This window comes from Eptatretus burgeri, chromosome 7 (genome assembly GCF_056783735.1).
Source record: "Eptatretus burgeri isolate ZD-2024b chromosome 7, Ebu_testis_v1, whole genome shotgun sequence".
NCBI classification, from domain to species: domain Eukaryota; kingdom Metazoa; phylum Chordata; class Myxini; order Myxiniformes; family Myxinidae; genus Eptatretus; species Eptatretus burgeri.
The window spans coordinates 77,457,273-77,474,526 of record NC_140967.1 but is presented as its reverse complement, the minus strand read 5'-3'; the positions used below and the strand labels follow the sequence as shown (position 1 = coordinate 77,474,526).

The 17,254-nt window shown below is 44.8% G+C and overlaps 1 protein-coding gene across 6 annotated transcripts in view; it reads right to left on the bottom strand.

Moving 5' to 3' along the window:
• Positions 1–17,254, bottom strand: part of LOC147023593 (gephyrin-like) — a 211,656-nt gene that overhangs the window by 10,516 nt on the left and 183,886 nt on the right. For all 6 annotated transcript variants that reach the window (XM_085889121.1, XM_085889125.1, XM_085889119.1 and 3 more), the window contains 5 exons: positions 16,981–17,102; positions 10,711–10,798; positions 9,548–9,621; positions 8,909–8,973; positions 8,696–8,799 (listed from right to left, as the gene is read on the bottom strand). In XM_085889121.1, the coding sequence (XP_085745247.1) occupies positions 8,696–8,799; positions 8,909–8,973; positions 9,548–9,621; positions 10,711–10,798; positions 16,981–17,102 (453 nt within the window). The remainder of the gene's footprint in view (positions 1–8,695; positions 8,800–8,908; positions 8,974–9,547; positions 9,622–10,710; positions 10,799–16,980; positions 17,103–17,254) is intronic.

The following is a 17,254-nucleotide window of genomic DNA, read 5'->3' as shown; positions in this document are numbered from 1 at the left end:
TCGTAACTTGTTCATTTGGTCCCGCCCGACTTTGGTAATTCCGCTCGGTTACGCCGGATCCGAGTCGGCGATAGCGACTCAATTCGGACAAAGTCGGCCGAGGGTGAACTTCCCTGGTAGTCGGACCATGTGGGTACTTAGGTAAATTGAAGTTGGCAATCGACACTACCCCACGTGGCCTATCCATTGGCGAAGATCGGTCCGATTGGGGACCCATCAGTTCCGGAGTTATCCGGGGCGACGACCTTTACATTCCGGGCGATCGGTCGAGCCGGCTCGCGGCTCCATCCAGCGGTCGCGCTCACGGTCGACCCCCCGGCCCAGTAACAATATCAATGGATTTTATTTTTCAGAAATTTTTACAAGTTAATTAAACCCCCGGGGCATACAAGTGTATGCCCCGGTTAGAATTGGTGTACCATATCCCTGTGTGTCGTAAGAGGCAACCAGGGTTGCGTCAGGAAGGGCATCCGGCATAAAAACCTATGCCAAATCATTATGCGGACAACAAAACGAATTTCCATACCGGATCGGTCGAGGCCCGGGTTACCAACGACCGCCACCGGTACCGGTGGTCAGCAGGGTACCAGTGGAAATTGTGCTACTGCTGGGCGAAGGAGGAGAAGGAGACGGGGAAGGCGAGTCCGGGGGCAGTGGGAGAGGGGGAAGGGTAGAAGTGTGCAGGTGAGAGTTGGAACTCTGAATGTTGGGACGATGACTGGCAAAGGGCGAGAGTTGGCTGATATGATGGAGAGAAGAAAGGTGGACATACTGTGTGTACAAGAGACCAAGTGGATGGGGAGTAAGGCTAGGAGCATTGGAGGTGGTTTCAAACTGTTCTACCATGGTGTGGATGGGAGGAGAAATGGTGTCGGTGAGTGAGAGGAGAGGAGAAATGGTAGTCCTGAAGAAAGATTATGTCAAGAGGGTATTAGAGGTGAGGAGAGTGTCTGACCGAGTGATGAGTGTGAAGTTGGAAATTGAAGGGGTGATGATGAATGTCATCAGTGCATATACCCCACATATGGGGTGTGAGATGGAGTGTAAAGAAGATTTCTGGAGTGAGTTAGATGAAGTGGTGCAGAGTGTATCAAAGGATGAAAGAGTGGTGATTGGAGCAGATTTCAATGGGCATGTTGGGGAAGGGAATAAAGAGGATGAGGAGGTGATGGGAAGGTACGGTCTCAACAAGAGAAATGTGGAAGGGCAAATGGTGGTAGAGTTTGCAAAAAGAATGGAAATGGCAGTGGTAAATACGTATTTCAAGAAGAAGGAGGAACACAGGGTGACATACAAGAGTGGAGGAAAGTGCACACAGGTGGATTACATCTTAAGTAGGAGATGCAACCTGAAAGAGATTAGTGACTGTAAGGTGGTGGCAGGGGAGAGTGTAGCTCGACAGCATCGATTGGTGGTCTGTAGGATGACTTTAGAGGTGAGGTTGAGGAAGAAAGTGAGGGCTGAACCAAGGACCAGATGGTGGAAGCTGAAGGAGGAAGACTGTTGCGTGAAATTTAGGGAGGAGGTGAGACAGGCGTTGGATGGTGGTAAAAATGGGTGGGATGATTGGGCAACTACAGCAGAAGTTGTGAGGGAGATAGCTGGGAAGGTACTTGGTGTGACATCTGGGCAGAGAAAGGAAGATAAGGAAACTTGGTGGTGGAATGAGGAAGTACAGGAAAGTATAAGGAAGAAGGGGTTGGCGAAAAAGAAGTGGGATAGTCAGAGAGATGAAGAAAGTCGGCAGGAGTACAAGGAGTGGCGGCGAAAGGCAAAAAGAGAGGTGGCAAAGGCCAAGGAAAAGGCATATGACGAGGTGTATGAGAAGTTGGATACAAAAGAAGGGGAAAAGGATTTATACCGATTGGCAAGACAGAGGGACCGAGCTGGGAAGGATGTGCTGCAGGTTAGGGTGATAAAGGACGCAAATGGGAATGTGCTGACGAGCGAGGAGAGTGTGTTGAGAAGGTGGATGGAGTACTTTGATGAGCTGATGAATGAAGAAAATGAGAGAGATAGATAGAGAGATAGATAGAGAGATAGATAGATAGATAGATAGAGAGATAGATAGATAGATAGATAGAGAGATAGATAGATAGATAGATAGATAGATAGATAGATAGATAGATAGATAGATAGATAGATAGAGAGAGAGAGAGAGAGAGAGAGAGAGAAGGAGAGAGAGAGGGAGAGAGAGAAGGAGAGAGAGAGAGAGAGAGAGAGAGAGAGAGAGAGAGAGATATATATAGTGAATCTGGAAGTGGGGTGGATCAGTAAGGATGAAGTGAGGACTGCTATGAAGAAGATGACAAGTGGAAAGGCGGTTGGCCCAGATGGTATACCAGTGGAGGCATGGAAGTGCTTAGGAGAGATGGCAGTGGGGTTGTTAACCAGATTGTTTAATAAAGTCTTGGAAAGTGAGAGGATGCCGGAGGAGTGGAAATTAAGTGTACTGGTTCCGATTTTCAAGAATAAGGGTGATGTGCAGAGCTGTGGAAATTACAGAGGGATAGAGTTGTTAAGCCACACCATGAAGTTGTGGGAAAGAGTCATGGAAGCTAGGTTGAGAGGAGAGGTGACGATCTGTGAGCAGCAATATGGGTTTATGCCAGGAAAGAGCACGACTGATGCAATGTTTGCTTTGAGAATGTTGATGGAGAAGTATAGGGAAGGCCAGAAGGAGTTACATTGTGTGTTTGTGGATTTAGAGAAAGCTTATGATCGGGTGCCAAGAGAGGAGTTGTGGCATTGTATGAGGAAGTCGGGAGTGGTGGAGAAGTATGTGAGGATCGTGCAGGATATGTACGAGGACAGTGTGACAGCGGTGAGGTGTGCGGTAGGAATGACGGACCGGTTTAAGGTTAAAGTGGGATTGCACCAAGGATCGACTCTGAGCCCTTTCCTGTTTGCCAAGGTGATGGACAGGTTGACGGACGAGATCAGACTGGAGTCCCCATGGACTATGATGTTCGCAGATGACATCATGATCTGTAGGGAGAGTATGGAGCAGGCTGAGGCGAGCCTCGAGAGGTGGAGGTACGCACTGGAGAGAAGGGGAATGATAGTCAGTCGGAGTAACACGGAGTACATGTGCCTAAATGAGAGGGAGGGTGGTGGTATGGTGCGGTTGCAAGGAGTTGAGGTGGGGAAGGTGGATGGGTTTAAATACTTGGGATCAACTGTCCAAAGTAACGGAGAGTGTGGGAGAGAAGTGAAAAAGAGAGTGCAGGCAGGATGGAGTGGGTGGAGAAGAGTTGCAGGAGTGATCTGTGACAGAAGGGTAGCTGCAAGAGTGTAGGGGAAAGTATATAAGACGGTAGTGAGACCAGCTATGTTGTATGGTTTGGAGGCGGTGGCGCTAACAAAAAGACAGGAAGCGGAGCTGGAGGTGGAAAAGTTAAAGATGCTGCGATTCTCGTTGGGAGTGACGAGGATGGACAGGATAAGGAATGAGTATATTCGAGGGACAGCGCAGGTAGGATGGTTTGGAGACAAAGTGAGAGAGGCGAGATTGAGATGGTTTGGACATGTGCTCAGGAGGGAAGCGGAGTATATCGGGAGAAGGATGTTGAAGATGGAGCCGCCAGGCAGGAGGAGAAGAGGAAGGCCAAAGAAGAGGTTCATGGATACGGTGAGGGCGGACATGCGGGTGGTTGGAGTGTCAATGGAAGATGTGGAGGATAGAGCGAAATGGAGACGGTTGATCTGCCATGGCGACCCCTAACGGGAGCGAGCCGAAAGAAGAAGAAGAAGAGAATTAAACATTAAAAGCTGAAATGTCATGAGTCAATAAGTATTCAACTCCTTTGCTATGACACTCCAAATTGAGCTCAGTTGCATCCAATTTCCTTTAATCATCCCTGAGATGTCTCCACAACTTGATTGGAGTCCACCTGGGGCTAATTCAATTGAATGGACATTATTTAGAAAGAAACACACCTTTCGTTATAAGGTCCCACAGTTGAGAGTGCATGTCAAAGCAGAAACTCCACTATTATATGAAGTCCAACAAACTGTCCATAAATGGAATTGTGAGGAGGCACAGATCTTGGGAAGGATATAAAATAAACATGGGGCAGTACCCCTGGGAGTTCACCTGGTAACAGCTAGATAAAATAACCAGGGAACAACCAGTGAGAGGATACTACCAGTTGGCATGGATGACGCACAAACTATGTGATGGAGAAGAAAGTAAATACCTATGGATCTTCTTAATGCCATGAACAAACTTTGGTACATCATGGGTGATAAAGATTGTGGTCAAGCTTCATCGGAATTGTGTGTGTAGTTTCTGAGAAGAACGCAAATACCTCTTTTGGGGGGACAACCCCCCCCACCCTCTGTCGACTCCCTTCGACCCCGATTTTTTAAATGCCATGAACAATCTTTCATACATCATGGGCGATGAAGTTTGTACTCAAGTCTCATTGAAATTGTGTGTGTAGTTTCTGAGAAGAAAGCAAACACCTATTTTGGGAGGCAACACCCCATAGACCCCTCTGACCTCAAAATATTTATTGACATGAACAAACTTTGGTACATCATGGGTAATGAAGGTTGTGGTCAAGTTTCATCAGAATTGCATGTGGAGTTTCTGAGAAGAATTTGAAAGTATTTGTGGACGGACGGACGGACTGACGGACTGTTGGACAGACGACATACCATCCCTCCAGCTCCCTGGAACTATGTTCCAGGTGAGCTAATAATTAATAGTGTTGAAAGTTCCCAAGAGCACAGTGAAAAGGAAAGAATGTTGAACTACCAAAACTCCTCCTAAAGCTGGCCATCTGACAAAACTGAATAACCAGGCAAGAAGGACCCTGGTCAGGGTGGTGTCCAAGTACCCAATGACCACTCTGACAGAACTACAGAGTTATATTACTTGGCTGAGATGTGAGAACCTGCTGGAAGGACAACAGTCTCTGCAGCACTTCACAAATCTAGGCTTTCTGGAAGAGTGGCCAGACGGAAGCCACTCCTGAGAAAAAGGCACATGACAGCACACCTGGAGTTTGCAAAAAGGCACGGGAAAGACTCTGAGAGCATGAGTCAAAAGATTATGTGGTCTGATGAGACAAAAATTGAACTCTTTGGCCTGAATGCAAAGCGAGACGTCTGGCAGAAACCGAGCACAGCTCATAACCCATCTAATACCATCCCTACTGTGAAGCAAAGTGGTGGCAGCATCATGTTATGGGGATGCTTTTCTGCGGTAGGGTCTGGGAGACTTGTTAGGATAGAGGGAACAATGAATGGAGCCAAATAGCAAATCCTTGAGGAGAACCTGCTTCAGAGTGCAAAAGACCTTCGACTGAGGCGAAGACTTACGTTGCAACAGGACAATGACCCCAAACATACAGGCAAAGCAAACCTGGAATGGCTTCAGAACAAGAACCTGGAAGTTCTTGAGTAGCCCAGCCAAAGCACAGACTTGAATCCCAATGAGAATCGGTGGAAAGACTTGAAGATTGCTGTTCACCGACACTCCCCATACAACTTGACAGAGCTTGAGCAAATCAGCAAGGAAGAATGGGAGAAAATCCCCAAATCCAGTTGTGCAAAACTGATACAGACATACCCAAGAAGACTCGAAGCTGTAATCACCGCCAAAGGTGCTTCTACAAAGTCTTGACTTGGGGGTGGGGTTGAATACTTATTGACGCAAGATATTTCAGCTTTTCATTTTGAATTAGTTTGTAAATATTTCGAAAAAAACATGTTTTCACTTTGTCATCGGGTGTTTTGTGTAGATCGGTGACAAAAAAAAATTAAATTTAACCCGTTTTAAATTCAGGCTGTAACAGGGATCTGTCAGAGTAAATTATTTGGTAAACGTGACGCTGAGGCAGCAGTATATGTAATTTATAGATGGGGTAGACAGATTAATTATGTATTCTGCAAAACCCCATTTGTCGGTGAGGCTAGGTGAGGACTTCCCATCACAGAGGAACACGTGTCATGTGTGCAACTGGGCTGATTACAATCTCTTTGGAATGTTTGTGCCAGCCATGGTGGTGTAGTGGGCTGTGGAACCCATAAGAAAAGATATATATTAATTTTTATTGGGGTCGCCCAGTGGGTAGGACGGCCCAGAGGAGGACTCTGCCCAGGAGGAAGAGGAGACATCAATTGAGCAGAGAGAAACCAAGAGAGGCTCGTGTGCAAGAAGGTTGAGCAAGTGGTCCACAGAGGAGTTCGTGGGGGAGATGTTCTTGTGGTCTATGGTAACTTTGGGATCGACCCAAGCTGGTATCACCCTGCCCTTGGAGCGGAGAAGGAGCCACCATGCCTTTCGAGAGGGGAAGAAAGACCTCAGCATTTAGAGGAGGAAGAAGTGCTGACCAGGAGGCTTCGTTGGGGAAAAGGACAAATACGACCACGTGGCCGGGTTGAAGGCCGACTCATCAATGGCCCTGCTCGTGGCTGTTTGACTTCGTCTCTGGACACCATCGTCACCGGCTCTCGTTTCACTCCTCGTTTCTAAAGTGAACTGCGATGAGTCATGCGTCTGGCAGATCTCTGGCACCCAGTGGGTTAGGTTCTGCATTTTATTTCTCCTTTTTGTATACAAGTTTGTGTATTCCCATTCTCCTTTTTGTGTCTTTTGACTCGCTTGGTTTGTTCTGTTTGTTGTAACGTCTCGTCGACCCTGTTAACGGGAACTTGGACGCGACAATATCTGTGTGTAGAGTCATGAAATCACCAGTCATTTACATTACTTCGAGCTTAAGTCTGCAGCAGAATGAGTGGCTGCTTTTACTTCAATGGTAGGAGGTGGAATTGCTATTGCAGAGTTATCACTAAAAGATCCCATATCCCAACGATATTTGTCTCTTTCATCGGTTCATAATTAGTGAATGTTGATAGCTTCATCATGTCTTCAGAGCATCATAGTGTTCTTGTACTCACCATCTGTCATTATAGGACAGCCATTGTTACCTCTGCCACTGAAGGTGAAGGAGGTTAAGTTTTCACCCCTTTCCGTCTGTCTGCCTGTCTGTGTCCAGGATATATCAAAAAGTTGGGGATGGATCCGGATGAAATTTTGTTGGCAGGTTGTGTGTGCGACAAGGACGAACTGATTAGATTTTGGTGAAGATCCGGATCTGGATCCGACCAATACAATTTTTGAAGCGATTCTTCACCATTAAGAGATAGGGCTAAAAAAACAACATATAGCACGATATCTCAAAAATTGTGGACGGATTCAGATGAAACTTGGTGGACAAGTTGGGAGGGTGCAAGGAAGAATGGATTCGATTTTGGTGAAGATCCGAATGCGGATCTGGATACGAGATTAATTTAATTTTAAAAGTGATTCTTCACCGTTGAGAGACGGGGCCAAAACGATATACTGTATAGCACGATATCTCAAAAATGTATTGAGCCCAATATGTTCTCATGGATCAGGCATTACGTGGTGGAGGTATGTGCTCTACCGAGTGCCCTTCTAGTTTTCCTATGTTTTGTGTGTTTCATACGTATTTTTGATTGCCAGGCTTTTTCACTGGTGTTGCATAGGACGTAAACTTGGTGTTGTAAATGCAAACCCCCTAATTACATTAATTCTTATGAGGAAAAATTCCCTGCTGTCCGTATTTTCATTACAAGTCCAACTTTTATTGAACATATATTGGATGTATTGCAAAAACTCCTCTATATCATTTTTGGCCATATCTCTCAACGGTAAAGAATCATTTTTAATATTCTTGGATCCGGATCTGGATCTTCACCAAAATGTTTTCATTTCGTTATTGTTACACATCAAACCTGACCATCAAATTTAGTCACAATCCGTCCACAACTTTTTGTGATATCCTGTTCACAGACAGGCAAACAAATAGACAGGGGTGAAAACATAGCATCTGCCCACCTTAGGTGGCCGAGGTAGAAATATAAAGGAAATCAAAAGGGAAGGTTCCGGTGTCTTGGTGGATGTGTTGCAAAGACAAATTGATTCGATTTTGGTGAAGATCCGAATCTGGATCTAGATACGAGAATTATTTAATTTTTAAGTGATTGTTCACCATTGAGAGATAGGGCCAAAAACGAGATAGTACTGTATAGCATGATGTTTCAAAAATATAATGGGCCCGATATGTTATCGTGGATCAGGCATTATGTGGTGGAGGTATGCGCTCTACCGAGTGCCCGTCTAGTTTGGCATGTTTTCAGTAAACTTTGGAAAAACTATTGCCATGGTAAAATTCCAAAATAATTTTTTTCATGAATTAAAACTTAAAAACAACATTACTCCATTGAAAAAATATTCACAAGGTGATCCAAATCGATGCTAAAAAAGTGAGCTATTCCATGACACATGCCCTTTAAGATTTATTTGACGATCTCACTGCTTTACATTTAATGAAGGCCTAAGGTTGGTGTTGACTTAACGGTTAAGGTGGCCGGCTTAAGATACTAGGATCTTGAGTTCAAGCCCCCGTCTAGCCGTTAAATAACACCAGGTGGGTTGACTCAGTCTGTCCTTCTGAGGTTGGCAAAATGAGTACAGTACAAGCTTACTGCAAACTGGGAACATTGCATCAGCGGCACAGCCGCACCTCCAGAAAATTATACAGCCAAACAGCCACAGGCTGCATGTGAATAAGTAAAATAATGAAGGCCTCATTTGTGAAGTCACTTCAGTACGTGCAAAACAGCTGCTGATGACACTAAGGTAAGAATAAACGCTCACCCTGGCTTTAAGGATAGTAGGTCTGGGATCCACCGTTCCCTGCATCTTCCGCAGTGCCGGGATGACAAAAAGGTTGCAGGTCACAGTTGCAGACACAGGGTTACCTGTAGAACAGCAACATGAAAAAAAACAAAAAAAAAAACTTTACAATGCCCGTCAGCTTGCACGGAGATTGGTGAGGGAATACGTTAAGATTTAACCTGCATTTCTCACCTGGGAGAGCAAAAATCATTTTCTTTTTCCCATTTGTGTTCACGGTGGCAAAGGTTGTCGGCAGTCTGAAAACCAGGAAATCACAATTTAAGCGAAATGGTCTCTTCTTTCTCACCATTCACCAGCCTCCTCAAGGACAATTGCCATCGAAGGAAATCAGATGCACAGCACGCTTACTTCTTTTAGATCTTTCACAAATATTATAAACCTTTCAAGGAAGAATTTTTTTTTACATGTCAGAAAACACAAAATGGTTTGCATAGCTCTTACATGTTGGCCAAAAATATTGCACAGTCATCAAAATGTAAGTTATCACTTTTGCTGCATTGGAATATCAATATCATGATTGATTAGGACATAACATTAAATGGTACATGTGTCAAGGTTATTTCCAAGTCATTTTGAACATTTTACTCTTGATACTATGACCCTGAGTTTAAATCCCAAATACTGTGGCAGTTTGTGCTTTGCCAACTAATTTGTTTTTATTTGTGTTCATAAACATCGACACTTCTAATGTCATTATTTGTGTGATATATGAACAAGAATAAACATAATCCTCTGAACCTGAGATAAAGAATAAACAAAATTTTGTGTTCACAGACAATCTTTTTGGACAAGGGCAGCAGAAGGTCATACCCTGGCTTCATGAACACTCGCCCAAAGTGAATCTGTGCTTGTAGATCAACAGTCAAAACTTGCTTGAGATAATCCTACAAAAGAAGAAAGTACCATCAAATGCAGTGCTTTGCTATTATAGTTTTCCATTTTTTAAATGTGTTTGAATTGCAGAATTATTACCTCTGCCACCGAAGATGAAGGAGGTTATGTTTTCACCCCTTTCTGTCTGTCTGTCTGTTTGTGTATAGGATATCTCAAAAAGTTGTGGACGGATCCAGATGAAATTTTGTGGACAGGTTCGGTGGGTGACAAGGACGAACTGATTATATTTTCGTGACGATACAGATCCGGATCCGCCGACCAGAATTTTAAAAGTGATTCTTCACCATTGAGAGATAGGGCCAAAAACGATATATAGCCTAATATTTCAAAAATGTTTTAATTGGGCCCGATATGTTCTTGTGGATCAGGCATTACGTGGCAGAGTTACGCACTCTACCGAGTGCCCTTCTAGTTTAAACAAGTGTCATCTTAAATTGAGGAATAAGAAATAGAAAACAGAATATCATGCAAATGTGTTGATGGATATGCCTTTTCTGGTGTTAGAAGTCAATCAACTGTTAGGTTTGACCCACCGTTATGTCACAAGTTAAATTAAAGAGAGAGTACGAGAGAGAAAACAGACAAAGAAGAAGAGAGACCACATCAGATGCCACAAGTTAAATTAAAGAGAGAGTACGAGAGAGAAAACAGACAAAGAAGAAGAGAGACCACATCAGATGCTTCAAACTCAAGTTACGGTCTGCAAAATGATTTTCATGGGAAGCATGACCTTTGACCTTTGACCCGTTTAACCCAAAATTGAATGGTTCATCTTTGTAATACTGTCTTCTATGCTTGTGCCAAGTTTGGTTGAAATCTCTTCAATGTTATCATGGCAATAAAGATTTTCAATTAAAGGGCACATGACCTTCGAACGTCGACCTTTTGAACCCCGAATCTAATCAGTTCATCTTTATTTTACAATTCATATTTGTGCCATGTTTGGTGAAATCCCTTCAGTGGTTCGCAAGTTACCATGGTAACAAAAAAAAAAAACAATATCAGAGAGATGGACGACCCGACCTGAAAACATGATGTTTCTGGCCTTCAGCTGTGGAAGCATAATAAAATGGACCAACCTTTTCTCCCATCGAAACGCCCCCAGAGGACACTATGACATCTGCACGAGTAAGTCCCTCTCGAAAGGCCCTCAGCAATTCGTCTGGGCTGCAGGATATGTCAACAATGAATCAAAAACATGCATCATCGGTTATTTACTGAAATTCAAATGTAATTATTCAATCATTGCAATCAATCTATTATGACTTTTAAACAGCCTCAATTATTCCCACCATCTTGTGAGGTCAGCGAGGGAAGTATTTTGGCCCAAGCTTTTCATGAACCAGGTCACTGTTAACAATACAAGGAAATAATAGAACCTAAACATAGGATGCCATTTGGTTCATCATGCTTATGTTGTATTCACACCCCATTAACTTGTTCCACCAGTTTACTTATTTTCTACATCCAAAGTGTGTGGAAATGGCTACCATCCACATCCTAAAGATAGCTTTCTCAATATATATATATATATATATATATATATATATATATATATATATATATATATATATATATATATATATATATATATATATATATATATATATGTATATATTATTCAGTCAAGCAATAATAAATAATAATAATACTATACGAGGTGTGTTCAAAAAGGATCCAACCTTAATTTTTCGTGCGTAAACAAATGCAGCTAGGGAGGCGTGGTTTGGTGCACGTATGTAGGCGATCCTAATCCGTATGCATGAATATTTTCCCGCCTACAGAAGCTGTCAGTTGCCGACAGACCGCCGATGAGTGATGAAGTGTAAGTGAGCGTCGTCGGATTTTCGTTTTTGACAAAGTGACGGATCACTGTGGTCTCATCGCCAGTGATCACTGTGTTGAAGAAGTTGGGACCGCTGTTCACAGTCTCCAGCATGTCCTGTGTGATTTCCAAACGGAGTTGCTTCTTTTTTTTTTTTTTTTTTTTTTTTTTTTATACCTTGGTCGAGGCTCGTATGAGAGCTAACACACAACTCACAGCAAGGAGGCATGAGACAAGAGGGGCGGGAGAGGAAGGGACAAAACATTGGGGAACAGACACAGGTGAACTGTGGAAGGGAGAGGGATGGGGAAGGAACGGGGAACATGGCGAGGGAAGATGGACATTAAAGGGACTTTCAGGAAGGAAAGCAGGAGAATTGAAGGAAGTGGGCTTGGGTGGATTATCGGGGGTAGAAAAGATCGAGGATTTGGATGGGGGAAGATAAGAGGTGGTGGTGAACAGCTGTTTTGAAAGCCTGAAGGGAAGAATGGGAAAGAATAGAGTGAGGAAGTTTATTCCAAAGGCGGGAAAAAGAGGAATGAAAGAGTGAAGATGAGCAGTGATTCGTGATTTTGGTAGTTTTACCAGAAGGGGGTTGTTGGCGGACCTTGAGCGCCCTGTGGAAATGTGGTTGGGACAAATCGCAGAGAGAGCAGCGGGGGCAAGGCTGGAGAGGAGTCGGTAGAAGACAGAAAGACCACCGACCAACCTGCGGTGATTGAGTGAGAGGCCCAAAGACTCAGCTTCATTGCGGGAGATGCCAATGATCTTAAAAGCCCTGGTTTCGACAGCGTGAAGTCGAGAAAGGTGGGAGGCAGGAGCACCAGCCCAGAGGGGAGAGCAGTACTCCATCAGGCTATGGACAAAAGCTTTGTAAGTGGTCAGGAGCTCAAGAGGGCCGAGGAAGGACTTTGCACGATGGAGGATTCCCAGTCGGCGACTGGCTTTTGAGGCAAGGTTGGAAATGTGACTTTCCCAGGAAAGGTCATGGCAGATAGTGAGACCCAGAAGCTTGAAAGAAAAGACTTCTTCCAGAGGATTGTTAAGAAAGTGGATGGGGGGGTTTTGTAAACGGTCCTTTCGAAGAGACATAGTGAGAGTGTGAGATTTGTCTGGATTGAAAGACATGTTCCACGTGTTGGACCAGTTTGTGATTTTATCCAGATCTGCAGTGAGCGAAGAAGCTGCTGCTTGCCGGTCTGAGGGATGACAGATGGTACGGCAGAGGGTTGAGTCATCGGCAAAGAGAAATAGAGGATTTTCCAGAGAGTCCGAGAGATCATTGATGAAAACCAGAAAAGAACAGGGCCCAGAACGCTACCTTGAGGAACTCCAGCCTGCACAGGAAGAGGGGATGAAAGAACTCCATTTAGGGCCACACGTTGACTGCGACAGGAGAGGAAGTCTGCGAGCCATGAGTGGAGATGGCCTTGAATACCATGGGAAGAGAGTTTGGTGAGTAGGGCAGGGTGCCAGACTGTGTCAAAAGCACGTGATATGTCCAGGGATACGGCTCGGATTTCCTGTCTGGCATTGAGGACCTCCATCCATTGATGGGAGAGCAGTAGCAGCATATCTAGGGTAGAGTGACCTGGTCTGAAACCAAATTGATGATTGGAAATCAAGCCATTGGAGAAGAGGAAGGATTTCATGTCTGAAGCGATGATGGATTCCATAACCTTGCTGATGATTGGGAGAAGGCTGATTGGTCTATAGTTACAGGGATCTGTTTTTGCACCTTTTTTATGCAGGGCAGTGATGTTAGCAGATTTCCAAGTCCTCCAATATGCTAACGATCTGCTCGATCGTTAGCAGCTTTGGCACGAACTTCGCTGAGATTCTCCTTAAGCCCAAATCCTCAGTCACAATGGAATGAACGGATCCAATGCTGACGCCCGCCTCGTCTGCAAGTTCTCTGATCGTGATTCGACGATCCTGCATCAGCAGGGTCCTCACTTGGTCAATGACGATCTCATTTCGGGATGTTGAGGGCCTCCCAGAACGTTCTTCACTTTCCACTGATGTGCGACCATCTTTGAAGCAGTTGTACCACTCTTTTACCTGTGTGGTGCCCATTGCTTTGTTCCGGAAGGCCTGTTGAATCTTGCGGATCGTTTCCACTTGAGAATCGCCAAGCTTTACACAAAATTTTATGCAGTAGCGTTGTTCAAGTTTTTCCATCATTTTGTCAAAAACGAAAATCTGACGGCGCTCACTTACACTTCATCACTCATCGGCGGTCTGTCGGCGACTGACAGCTTCTGCAGGCGGGAAAATATTCACGCATACAGATTAGGATCGCCTACATATGTGCACCAAACCACATCTCCTTAGCTTCATTTGTTTACGTATGAAAAATTAAGGTTGGATACTTTTTGAACACATCTCATATATATATTGTTGCGGGGCCGGACGTCGGCCGCGAGCACGACCGCAAGACGGAGCTGCAAGTCGGCTCGACCGATCGTCCGGAACTTAGATTGTACTTCTCTGGAAAACTCCGGAGAATACGGGTCCTATGTTTTGGAGCGTGAAGCATCAATAATTCCACCACGTGGTACAGGGTTATTTGCCCAATCTTCAAAATACCTAGAGACCACGTGGTGATCTACCGAGTCTTCACACCCTCGAAAGAACTCGTACGAAAACAAGCCGCTTAACGCGCTTGTTCCGTGTGCGATTCTGAGCGGTTTAATTGCCAAGAACCGTCGGTCCAGATGTCCCCTTACGGCGGCACAATGGCCTTGCTAATCTCCCCCAGCACGCGACATGCTCAGTCAATGAAAGAAGGGATGCGAACAAACTGAAACATTTAACAATCGGGATTTATTTATAATGCAATAGGTGGGGAATGAGGGAAGCACGTAAGGGCAGAGCTAAACCGAATACCAGGCAATGCACGTATGTACAGGCAAAAGCACTTAATAGTTTATTACTTAGAAGACGGGCCCACGGACACACACACACACACACACACACACACACACACACACACACACACACACACACACACACACACACACACACACACACACACACACACACACACACACACACACACACACACACACACACACAAATCAAGTGGTGGTGAATGCCTTTATTAGGACCTTCAGCTCGGAGGGACAGGTGAGCTGAAGGCCAGGGCCTATCTTGGACCTGTCCGCCTTGTGCGGTCTTCAGGCTGACTCGGTCGGCGCCCGTCTCGTCCACCAAAACCTCGACTCCGTTCTATGTAGCGACAACACGTGACCCTTCCAGCTCCGGAGGCGGATGGTCCCTCTCGAGCTCAATCCTCAGTAGGAGGAGAGGAAGAAGACGTTCCAGTCGGCAATAACAGGACCAGTCCAGGCCTTCGGAGATGAGCGCTCCCACCGATGAACGCTCCAGAAAGGTGGGTGCTCCTTCATTGCTTCTCGCTGGCTGGCTCCTCTCTCGCTTGCTTCCTCCTTTCCATTCTCCTCCTGCTCTCCTTTCTTTGGTTTCCTTCCTCTCCTTTTATGCGTTCCGGCGCGCTCCCCCTCCCCCTCCTCAGCCTGCGGAGAATCTTGGGGCGGGAGTTGTTCTCTGGTGCATCGTCCCAACCGTCATTCTTGTTTATATTTCTGACTCCCGGGGTGGGAGTTGTTGTTCTCTGGTGCATCGTGATAAAACTCCTAACTAATAAAATAAATTACAGCTCACTTACATTGATTTACCCATTAAACAAGGGAAGGGGAGCTATCTATAAAACACATAATTACCGAGATAACTGAGCTAAAGGACCTGAATGTTGAGTGTGATCATAGCTTCCAGATTCGCAACACTACCCCCTCCCCTTTTTACAGACTCTTCCCGAGTCGTCAAATTTTCGTCTGACCAGTATGTGTAAGTTCTCCCCGAGTACATTTTACCTATGGATCCCTGAGTGACATTTTTTTTTTAAAATACATGTCCCAAAAATAAATACCCGAATGCGCTGCGTAACTAACTAACAAACTCACACAGACTCATATGGACGACTTAACTAAAATTGCCGGCGCTACAACAAACATGCAGGTGGGTTAAACTTATTTACAATTTTTAACTTATCTATTTACACTAAAGATGGCCCAGGACCTGGCATCTGTGGGAAAGAAGGCATAGCAATGTCAACAGTTTTGTGAGGGTGAGTGCTCCGCAGCTGAAGGTCAGACGTCTTCAGGGCCTGATCACAAGGTCCCTCTTTTTTTTTTTCCACTGAACCTCCTCTTTTTTTTTCTTTCAGTTATCAGCTGCTGGAGACAACTCACCCAACCCGGTATGCCATATGCCATCCCACAGGCCATTTGAAGAGGCAGCCAGGCTGCCCAATGCAGTTTCTGGCTCCTCCCTGAAATGAACTGGATGGAAGATGCAAAACACAAATGAACTGGATGGATGGATGGATGGATGGATGGAAGATGCAAAACACGGTGCACGGGCTGCTCAATGCAGTCCCTGTGGTGTAGCTGCCTGCAGGGCAGTCTTTGCAAAACATTGGCGATCCTGGCACACATGGTGATGAATGCTGACACAGGGGGCTATGCAAATAGGGCTGGCAGGCATGGGGTTATGGCAGAGGCAGGTAAACAAGGCATGGCAAGGCAAGGCAATGCAGAACAGCCGATTCTGCACAACAGGCCGGCAGGTGAAGCTGGCTGGCTTCTGGTCTCGTTCCGTGAGGTTTATGGAGGGAGTGCGGTGGTGCCGGCCGCTCCGAAGGTGGGCTCGGACCTAGCCCACTGTCTCCCCCCAACCTATCGCCTTTGCCTGTCTCTGTCCATACCCACTCCCTAAAATTGCAACCCACACGCGATATGTTCTTCATAATATGAAGGTTACGTGGAGGTGAGATGTTTTTAACAACGTGGCAGTTTTGTGGTGGTGAGGTGTTTTCAATAACTTTGCAAGCATAAGCCCCCACCCAATTATAACACCATGCTAATGGGAATATCTTGTCTCCTTTACGTTATTTTGCTAAACGTTGCATTTTCGAGGAAGACATACACAAAATTGTGGAAATTTGCTGTCGTGTGTATTAAAATTACAATTGAAGAATTTATTTCAGAAAATATCACACTTTGCATTTTTTTTTTCATAGATGCGATTCAATGTCTTAAAACAAACATAAGTTGAACCTGAGTACAAATCAAGGCCCGGACTTTCAAGGAAAAAGTATCGACTTGTACGGCAAAAAAATACGGTATATGGGATTGTAACCTGGGATTCTAGCATCACAAGCACTGTGCTTCATAACGGACAGGCCTAAAGTGAGCTCGAAAAGGTTAGTGAATGGTGTAATAAAATCATCATGTTGTATTCAGTCAAGCAAGAGGACACTCAAAATGCATGCATAACGCACTTTTTGTTAATCCAATAAAAAAAACAGGCAATTACCGATTTAGTCCTAACAAGCCAACTATCAAATAAAAACTGCCTTACTGCAATGATGATAAATATCTGAAAAATGTGTGAGGAAGTGAATGTAAGTCGGTTGAAGAATAATAATCAATCCGACACTTACTGATCACGCACGATGCCCAGATCGAGTGTCAGAAAGCCGTGCTCTCGGATAGCCGCTACCAATGTCGGACGGTTGCTGTCATGAATCATGCCTGGCTGGAGTGGCTCCTCAGAATCCAACAACTGGGAAAGCAGCAAGATGACATCACTTGTTGTAGCGATTGATAATGTTCTTGTACCCATCAATAATGTGTACAGGAACATGCAGTAAGTCCATTATGAATGCTAAGTTTTGCACATTTCAAGCAATCATTCTGATAATTTTTCAACTCGGT